The 10,258-nt window shown below is 42.6% G+C and overlaps 1 protein-coding gene across 1 annotated transcript; it reads right to left on the bottom strand.

Moving 5' to 3' along the window:
- Nucleotides 1–86: 86 nt before the first annotated feature.
- ddx18 (DEAD (Asp-Glu-Ala-Asp) box polypeptide 18) lies at nt 87–7,732 on the bottom strand. Its single transcript, XM_079663705.1, has 15 exons — nt 7,613–7,732; nt 6,157–6,383; nt 4,829–4,987; nt 4,515–4,736; nt 3,905–4,040; nt 3,237–3,337; nt 2,928–3,127; nt 2,623–2,737; nt 2,160–2,299; nt 1,918–2,079; nt 1,669–1,821; nt 1,433–1,546; nt 924–980; nt 657–834; nt 87–530 (listed from the first exon to the last, which is right to left on the bottom strand). Exons 2-15 carry the CDS (start codon nt 6,260–6,262, stop codon nt 382–384), a joined length of 1,992 nt encoding a protein of 663 aa, XP_079519831.1. The 5' UTR covers nt 6,263–6,383; nt 7,613–7,732; the 3' UTR covers nt 87–381.
- Between the last annotated feature and the right edge of the window lie 2,526 nt (nt 7,733–10,258).

The following is a 10,258-nucleotide window of genomic DNA, read 5'->3' as shown; positions in this document are numbered from 1 at the left end:
ATGATCAGACCCTGTTTAAGAAGAGCCCTCAGCTCTGCAGGAATGGATCGATAAAAATGTGATGTTGAAAAATAAAGACACGTACATCAGCACCTCATGGTTTATTTCAGGTTAGTTCATTGTAATGAGCAAAGTCTACATAATACGAGTCAAACTTAACATATTTAAAGTCAACAGATTTAATATTCCGGAACAGGAAGTCCACATTGGAATGCAGCTTTAACACACCACACCCCGATGATGTTTGTTCACAGTTACACAATGCATTTACACATATAGGAAAGCCGGAGCCTGCCCTAACAAAGCAGGAAGTTCATGTACTAAAAAAGGCGGTTCTTTAAATACACAGAGGAATCAGTCCAGGAGTTCACTGTTCGGTCTTCAGCGGGAGAACTGCCTCTTGTCACCCCCCTTTCCTTTGCTCACATGCTTAAAGACTTTTGACTTTTGCCCAAATTTGGACTTCTGGTATCCAAAGCCACCTCCACCGCCTCTCTTCTGCAGCTTTCCTCCTTTACCACCGTGCACGTCTGGAGAGGAGCCGGATTAAGGGAAACTTCAGCAGTTTATTATACATTTCTATATCATTGCACATGAAATGAGGGATACAGGCCATGACAGACTTAACACATTAAACAAACCACAGGAAAGGATACTCAGATCGACGTATGGAGGTACTTTGAAGCCGAAGGACAGCGCCACCATGGGGAGGTTCAGGGTGTTCACGCTGTAGATCTGTTTGAGCGAGTGGGAGTCGTAAGCTCTCACGTACGACTTGTAGGCCTCCTGCGCTGACTTGTGAAGGTAGTAGTTCTTCTCTATCAGCTTCTCCAGCTGAAGAACATCAGACAGTGTGTGTGATTAAACTGGCACAAAACCATATATACATGTATTTAAATGTTCTAAGAGAGATAAGTTCTCACCTGGGACTGGATGTCAGAGATTTTAGCCCAAGAAAAGTCAAACTCACTCAATGGGACCTGGACAGAAAACGGTGTTCATACTGACATTATTCACCTGACCTCAATATTTTATACTTAACACGTGATACATATCATGGATATCATGATCAAAGATTTAAGCCCTATATTCCTAGCCAGCCCTAGTTAGGACAACAAAAATCCAAGAGTTAATGTTTGTAAAATACATTGAACATTTCAGAAATGAACCAAAACGATTTAGGATTCTCTGATCTTTTTATAGTGACTTGATGAACAAAGATTTAGTCAAAATGCAACACAGCATTATGTGAACCCCTATCAGTGTTATATTTTCTCACTTTAAGCACTTTTTGCAAAGTCTAATAAATAGCCATGTAAATAAAGACAAGTCCTACATGTCCAGCAGGAAAGGCATAACAATTGGCAGAAAATGTAAATTGTGGATTTACGTGAGCCTTCAGGTGAATGTTAATGGGGCAGAGAGATGTTACCTTGGCTTGCTTCAGGAAGCGCAGGAAGCCAAGCTCCTCGGGGCGGAGGATCAGCAGCGCGTGGCCCTTGCCGTTGATGCCTCTGGCTGTCCGGCCCACCCTATGGATGTACTCCTGTGAGGGGGGGAGAGGGGGTTGGTAGGCTTAATAGGATTCCTAACATTTCTTCTTAATTCAGAAGTAAACAAGTGTTGAACAATTATTATCATGTGATATAACAAGAGCCGTTTTGATACCTTGGGGTCATCTGGGGGGTCGTACTGGACGATCCAGTCCACCTCGGGGATGTCCAGTCCTCTGGCAGCTACGTCAGTACACAGCAGGATGCCCGAGTCAGCGTTGCAGAACTGGAAGAAGGTGGTGGTACGTTTGGTCTGCTTCTGCTTGCCCTGGAAATGAGAAGAAGAACCGTTGTTACTACCACTGGCTTTGTAGACGAGACAGACTCAACACAACTTAATGTGAAGCTACGTGGCGCTTCTTACATGGATGGCCATGACAGGTAGGTCGATGTAGTTGAGAAGTTCGTAGTGGAACTTCACAGACATGCAGGAGGAGAAGAAGACCATGAGCTTCTTCTTGCGGTTCTTCTTCAGGAAGGTGAAGAGCAGCAGGAAGCGCTTCTCTGACGGGCACACCACATAACCCTGAAACATGAGACATTTCTTTAGAGTGCTGCGGAGCGGCAGTACAGCTCTGCGTTCACAGAAACCGCAGCAAAGCCTACCTGCTCCAGGCCGTCCACTGTGGCGTTGTCTTTGTTGTCATCCACGCCCACGTACAGCGGCTCTTTCTTCAGGGAGATACGGGCCAGGTCCTCCACCTTCCGGGTCTGCGTGGCTGAAAACAGCATGGTCTGTCTCTTCTCTGGAGAGAGCAGACAATAGGCAGGGGTTCAGAGACAGAAGGTGCATCAGAGGAGCGAGGTCAACACAGCCTGTGATGTGTGTCTTTTTGGATACTATAACATAACAGAAATATGTCTGTTTGGCAGACAGGGCGGGACATTATCTAAATATATAAAAGCTTATTACGGACTAAAAGTACACATATTTCTTAATTTTCTGTTTTGATTGTGAGCTTTTTCTTTCAAACTGTCAATTACTGTCCTAACTCTGGAAGTGGATCATTAAATTGCTGACATACTCCAACAAATGTGTACAACAGTCAGGGGTGGGGTGGGCACGTACTTGGCAGCAGTTTGATGATCTGCTTCAGCTCCTCCTCGAAGCCCACCTCTAGGATCCGGTCGGCCTCATCAATGATGAGACACTGCAGGTTCTTGTACATGAATCCGGGCGTGTTCTGAAGACAATGTTATTTAGTTTGAATGATCTTATCCACGTATTCATAATAAGAGTTTAGAGAAGGAAAATATAAAACAGTGATTAAACGTTTAGTCAATGTGTCATACCACCAATTCTACAGTGTGGTGAATGTGTGATGCTCTGTTCATGATGCTCAGTACATGTGGTGATTCTGGGGCTGAGCTCACCTGCAGGTGGTCTAGCAGTCGGCCTGGTGTGGCCACCACGATGTTGACCCCGTTGGCGAGCCTCTGGGCCTCAGCGGAGCGGTTGCTGCCCCCCATGATCAGCCCGAAGGTGTGCACGTGATGCTGGATCAGCTCCTTCAGCACACCATAGGTCTGCATCGCCAACTCGCGTGTGGGCGTGAGGATCACCACTCCTGTGCCTGGGGGTTGGTGGGGGGGCAGTATGAAGCATCAGAACACAGTTTGATACACAAGGAATAAGAAATGTTTCAGCAATTTGTAGAAAGAGTCTATTAACGGGAGTCTCACCGTTCCTGGGCATGAACTTGAGTTTGTAGATGAGCTCTATTGACGGGATGAGGAAGGCCAGGGTCTTACCACTTCCTGTCTTGGCAGCCGCCAGGACATCCCTACAGAGAAGAAAAGAAGACCGTTTCATGAATACAACACTAAAGTAACGTTTAATGGGAATGAAAAATATATTTTAATCATTTAAATCACCTTTTCCCTTTTGATCTGAATAAGTTGCTTTTCATATATAAAGTGTAAAATAGAGTGCCGCGGTGAAGCGTCCTAAAACCCAGAAGTAAGTTAGCATTTTACCACTTCCTTTGACAAAAAAAACAATGCAATTTCTCCATAGGATTTTGGAAAATAGCTGGAAATAAGGTCTGTGGTTGACACACATTTAATAGACGGATCACGTCCTTCCGGGTTTTAAGACGCGTCACTGTGGCACTATAGGGTCTAACAAGTGTGTTGCTGTGACAAAAAGGCGGTCACTGTCTGTGGACCGGTGTTAACAACCATCAAGCTACGCATAGACTTGACTGGCACATAATCTGCGATATCTTTGACTAATCCTGTCCTAGCCAAACGACAGGTGCTTCTCCATTTCTTTCTAAAATAAACGGATGCCTAAAAGCCTAAGAACAACAAACCTGTCCGTTAAAGAGTAACAGCAGAGTGACGCTCACCTTCCCTCCAGCAAGGGGCGAATACTTTTGTGCTGGATCTCAGTCATGTGTTCAAAGCCCATCTCCTTCACTGCTTTCAGCGTGTTGTCACTCACCAGCTCAGACAGAGAGGTAAAGGCTGTGTCCTCAAACGCTCCTGTAATAGCAGACAACAGTTCATCAGTGGAGGGCTGAGAGGAAAGGCGTAGATTAAGCATAGGAACACAGCATGTCAGGAAGGGGTTGGGAAACTAGTCAGATCCAGTGTGCTTGCAGTGAGTCCATTCAGGAGAATCACTGGGGACCCCCAGAAAGACCACCACTAGAGTCTCTGTTTTTTCTTATCGTCTTGTTGACATTACAACTTCACAGAAGTGTAAGACAGTTTAAAACGCAGAATTTTTAACAATGGTAATATTCTACATTTTTATACAAACAACGACTACAAATTAAAATCAAAGTAAAATCGATTAAAAGGCCTTGTCTGTACCAACGGTTTATTTCCACCCAACAGGTTATTAGGAAAGGATAAGGAATCAGATCGTTAAGAGGAATAAATAATGGAATTGGTTTTTATACATTCTTATCATCTCCCATCCGTGAGTTAAACAGATCGCTAATTCTTCTTTACCCGTTAAGCCGGATGGTAATTCAGGTTGATCTTCCTCTTCATCATCTTCCTCTCCAGATTTGTTGTCCTCATCTTCCTCTCCGCTCTCGTCATCATCATCTGCAGCTTCCTCTGGTTTGTCTGCATCCTGTTCTCCATCTGCTAATGCTGCTCTAGTCTCCACCTCTTCATCGTCCTCCTCTTCATCATCTGCTTCTGTCACCGTTTTGGTTTTCTTCTCAACTGGAAACAGGAGTATGACATGTTGGTTAGCCATCACAGGTAAACAAATATTTAGTTTTTAATGTGAAGCTAGCAGACTGCTCATGTGTTACCTGGTGATCCAGAAGTGTCCACGAGCTTTCTCTTATTCTTGGTCTTTTTCTTCGCAGTAGCGTCTTCAGTGGGGGTCCCCTCTTTCTGTTTCTGCTGGGGTTTCTTGGGTTTGTCGTCAGGCTTACAAGCAGCTTCGGGTTCTGTTTCCAACCCGTTTGCTGTCAACACATTGAAACAAAAACACATTCACACTATCAGCCAGATGATATGCAGAGGTTGAAAAAGTACTCAGATTGCGTACTTAATGAAAGTAGAAGTACCAGTGTGAAGGAATACTCTGTTGCAAGTCAAATTACTGCAATCAACATTTTCCTCAAGTAAAAAGTAGTTTTCTGACAGTATTATCATCAAAATATACTTAAAAGTACCAAAAGTCAACAGATTGGTCCATTTCAGAATAATATGTTTTATGATGATTGATCATGAAAGTGTTCTCAAAGCTGGTAAAGGTGCAGCTAGTTTGAATGACTTTGTATACTGCAGGGTAGCTTGTGGATTTACTCCAGGTGGAACTAAAGTCTGATTTAACACTTGATTATATTTCACATCATTCATGCACATCTGTAAAGTAACTAAAGGTATTAAATGTAGTGGAGTAAAAGTAAACTGTTTAACACTTGTGTGCAATATAATCTTTTTAAAACGTGTTAATGTGGAGCAAATCTTAAGAGACTTTGTGAAAAAGTGGGTTTATTAGTAGTTCAGTGTTTTGTTTTGTGTGTCTATATATATTCAGGATCGGCCAGTTATATATATAAATAAAAAAGTGATAAATAAATATAGTGGGGTAAAAAGTCCAATATTAGTGGGGTAGAAGTACAAAGTAGCAACAAATTTATATATTAATGAAGTACAAGTCCCTCAAAATGTTACTTAAGTACAGTACTTAGTTTAATTTACACCACACAGGATATGGAAAGATCTTTGAGCAGTTCTGATGGACTTCATGATGCTTCACTTTTCTTCCAGGGTGTTTAAAACGTTTCTTTAGGTTCATGGAAGCCAGTGAAGGATGATACTTTTGGGCCTTCTGCTGTCACATCCGTAAGGAGAACTTTCATGTTGTCCAGTGCCAGCTAGCAGCATTACAAAAATTAAAAAATCAATCATTGTGATGGTTAACAAATTATGGTGACACACGGATAAATATATCGTTACATATTAAAACCAGCTAATGTCATGAAACAGTTTAACCGGTGTGACAAGAGTTCCTGATTGAAATCCCTCTCGTGAGAAGCTAACGTAGCTAGCCTAGCATGTAAGTTCGACACCCCTTCAGAAACACTAAACAAATGCAACAAGATCATATTTGTTCTACATGACATACCGGTCTCTTTGTCTTCTGCCTGCGTTTTCAACAGTTTGCGCTCTTTGTCTTTATCACTTCTCTTCTGGATTTTCTTGCGGAGCAGCTTCATCTGTAAGTCCGCCATGGCTGCTGTGCATGCACACGTGTGTAATATGTGTGCGGTGTTCAGGACCCAATGGGGGTAGCAGTCTGCATTGCCTGAGTGAAAATGCGAAGGACCACTCTCAAAATCCTTTGAGGAAAGACTTTTGGCCAGGGGAAAATATATTAAAGTTAGAAAATTCCAAGAAATGTTGAATGTTTGAATGAAACTTCGGTGGGCGTCCCGATCGTCCCGATGCTAACATTAACCCCGCTGAGTAAGTATTAATAGCATTAGTTGTATTATTAAGGTACAACAAAGAATATACATTCATTTTAGCTCACTTTTAGCTGACTATTTTAACTTTATAGATTACATTTTTTGAATTATTGTACCACATTCCTGCATCGTTTCTGAACATCTTTAGATTACCACTGGATTTAGTTAACGACCGACAGGTGTATTCAAAGATTTAGATGTCTATGTGCAGCACATTTTAGAAACTTTTTAAAATATTAGAATTATTAGTACATCATATCACATAGGCCTACGTATATCATGTGTTTTTATATATAATTGTAACTAACTAAGTATAAATATAAGCAGGGCCGGACTGGGACAATAAGTCAGGCCGGGAATTATACACCCAGCCAGGCCACTACCAGTTTTCTTTTGTGCCATTTTCCTGGATTTATTTGTCAATATTTACAGCGTTGCTGCCAATAGTGATAGCCCTAAACTTTAAATATACTACCCCAGAATAAACATATGGAAATGGGTTACTATCTTTTTTTTAAACGTGCCAATCTATTTAGGAACCTATCCATGTGAACATATTTTAAGTGGAGGTGGACCTCAAATCCCCTAGGGGGGTCTGGGGGCATGCTCCCCCGGTAAGATTTTTTTTTAAATGTTGGACTTAAATGCATCAATCTGGTGCACTTTGAGGGGGAAATAAAGAGACTACACCCATATGAAACAGAACTGTATACATTTAAATAATCATAAAATCATAAGAACATGGCCATAACCAATAACATACCATATCCAATATGTAAAACATTGAAACTTGTTTATTTATTTGTTTTTGGTTCATTTATAGTTGTGAGTGTGTCTGGGCTCCTGAACCAGCCTCACCCGTCTTCCCCCTCTCCCCCCTGCTCCTCTTTGATGCAGCAGCAAAGACTAGTTTTAGCTCTCAACAAGTTTTTAAAGTGTATCTTACCTTTTTTCACCTAGTGAATTTTTTTAATTATTATTCATGCATATTTTACTAATCACTACCCCTCAAATGGAAATATGTGTTTACATAAATGGTGACCAAACCGTTTGAGACCCACAGAGAACTTAGACTAAGTTAACTATCTAAACACTCAGAGTCCTTTACCTCACCTGAGCCGTAGTTATCAGTCTCTCAGTCTGACAGGAGAGGACTCTCCTCCACCTTGTTGACAGCTCATTATATCGGTTAGCGCAGCTAGCTAGCACCAGATGCTAACAACAACAATACACGTAACCGGTGCGCGCTTTCTCTCATGCTCGCGCCACACATACACACCAAGCCCCCAGGAAGTGCGCCGGACTCAGATGAGAATATTCGTGCTGGCCAAACGGCGGTACTACACTTCCGTTTGGTAGCCAGGCCCGGAAACACTTTTTCCCATTGACTTACATGGGGAAAGAATGGTCTGTAAATCGTTGGATAATTTTTTTTAAACTAAATAAACTAGCCAGTATGAACACTTGTATAGCCCTTATTAAAAACATTCGTTCCTCAAGTTGTAAAAATGTGCTAATAACGTTATTCTGAGAGTTATTTCCCTCTGCATTATGAACGCGCATCTAACCCACGGGACCTCGCCGCCCGGTGTCGGTACCATATGTGTTCGGGGTACCATATGTGTTCATATTTCACATTTCCATATGTGGTAAGAGACAGCCCCCGAACACATATGGTACCCCGAACACATATGGTACTGTTGGGGCAGAACCTCTGCTCCGCGCCGTTCCTATATGAGCGGGTTCTCAAAAGAAGGAAAACTCAAAACACCAGGATAAGGGTTAAACAATAATATTTGCTTTTAATGGTAAAAGATACAACACCTAATCACGAAGCACTCCGCAACAGCAGCTTCAAAATGCAGAGTACTCCGGGCTCAGGTTCTACCACCGCGTGAGACACTTCTCAGGATCGGCCAGTCAGAACAAGAGCGCCGAACACCAAAATCATCACAACATTTATACACAGGTGGGGAGGAGTTTTATCGCTTGCTCCTCCCTAGTTATTTGTTATTGGCGAGTTCGCTTCTGAGCGAGCTAGCCAGTGAGTTGTGTGTGTTTGTGTGTGTGTCTAAATAAGGATGTTTCCTGCCATGCAAACTGCTCCTAATTCCTACAGAGTAATTAAGCACACACATCCTCTAACCTCGAAGTCAGCTCACTTAACCGGAATACATGTATTGATAATTCAGAATGACCATTATCCCATTGCCTCTCTAGGAGTCCTGCAGGATATGAATTATCCAATTAACTAACGTCTGCACAGGAGCGCACATACATTTTCCCCTATGCAGCTACGCACCAACATTGTTATCGTTTCTTAGCTAATACATGCTGGATATGAACCACTAATCAACAAGACTTTAATTGTATTAGGTCTGAGGAAGCCCCTCTCTTGTAGTTCCTCTGACCTTTTACCAATTCAATTAACATGGATACATCTGCCGAGACTCCTATGCCTCTTCTACTGACTTTCTGAAAAATACTCATCCACGGGTAATCATTTTACTCAAGGCAGAAATCACAAGTTTAACACACATTCTATATACAGTATCAGGTTGACATAAAAATGAATATACCAGAAATACGCTATATAAAACTTTCCTGCCATAACACGTTACTTTAATACTTCAAATAATTCAAATAATACTTCAGTACCGACACCGGCACGTTCATGTGATGTGACGTGTTCAGTACTAAATGAGTTTTACCCGTTTTACCCTTTACCTTTACCCATGGATGCACAATAAGAACGGACCCATATCGCCTTACTGCCAGCCCACGGAGCTGTAATAATGGATATATTGCACATGTTTGCTGTAATTCATCATTTGTAAACTATTATACTACATGGGCTGTATGATGTAAATCTTTTATTAAATAAAGTTAATATTACCGACGTAGATTAACGTCCCTGTAGCTTCTTATTGCACTCGCAATATACCATTAAAGGAGTTGAACGTTGCTGTTTGCTATTACTATAATACCACGCAGGGATCATCATCATCGGCGGTCACTCGTAGTCGAGTATGACTGTCCTCCTTCTTGGTCCTTGTGGGTCTTCAGGTGGGAATAGAGGCCGATTCTGGTCCTGATTATCCTTGTGCAGTGTGGACATGGGAATGTAGTGGTGGAGGGTTTGGGTTGGACCTGTTTGGTGGTTGCTCTCTCCTTCCTGAGTCTGCGCTTGTCTTGTGCAGCATGGCAGAGGTCATCATTGTATAGTGCAGCACCCTCACGGACAAGGTTTCTCCAGGTCGCCCTGTCTGTTGCCCTGTCTTCCCAAGCTTTTAGGTCTATGTGGCACTTCTTTAGGTTTGTTTTTATGTTATCTTTGTACCTCTTCTTTTGGCCTCCAGGGGCCCGTTTCCCTTTAGCAAGTTGGGAATAAAGGACTTGTTTTGGGAGGCGAGAGTCAGGCATGCGGATAACATGGCCAGTCCATCTGAGCTGGTTTTGGGCAATGGTGGCAGTGATGGTGGGAATGTCAGCCTCCTCCAGGACGCTGGTGTTAGTGCGCCGATCCTCCCAGCTAATCCTAAGGATTTTTCGGAGGGATCTCTGATGGTATGCCTCAAGTGCCTTTAAGTGCCTGCTGTATGTGGTCCAGGCTTCTGATCCATACAGAAGAGTGGGGAGCACCACAGCTTTATAGACCAAGATTTTCGTCTTTGCTTGGAGGTCACGGTTCTCAAAGACTCTCTTCCTTAGCCTTGAGAAAGCCCCACTGGCACAGCTGAGGCGATGGTGTATTTCGTC

The sequence above is a fragment of the Notothenia rossii genome (genome assembly GCF_949606895.1).
Source record: "Notothenia rossii genome assembly, chromosome: 2".
Taxonomy (NCBI): Eukaryota; Metazoa; Chordata; class Actinopteri; order Perciformes; family Nototheniidae; genus Notothenia; species Notothenia rossii.
The sequence above is the reverse complement of the archived record's forward strand: the minus strand, read 5'-3'. Positions and strand labels throughout refer to the sequence as shown.

Excerpts from the sequence above, each read along its gene's own strand:
- ddx18 (XM_079663705.1), bottom strand. The coding sequence starts at position 6,262 with ATGGCGGACTTACAGATGAAGCTGCTCCGCAAGAAAATCCAGAAGAGA. Across the intron at positions 2,080-2,159 it reads CAGTGGACGGCCTGGAGCAG|GGTTATGTGGTGTGCCCGTC; the intron begins GTAGGCTTTGCT and ends CTCATGTTTCAG. Across the intron at positions 981-1,432 it reads GCTTCCTGAAGCAAGCCAAG|GTCCCATTGAGTGAGTTTGA; the intron begins GTAACATCTCTC and ends TTTTCTGTCCAG.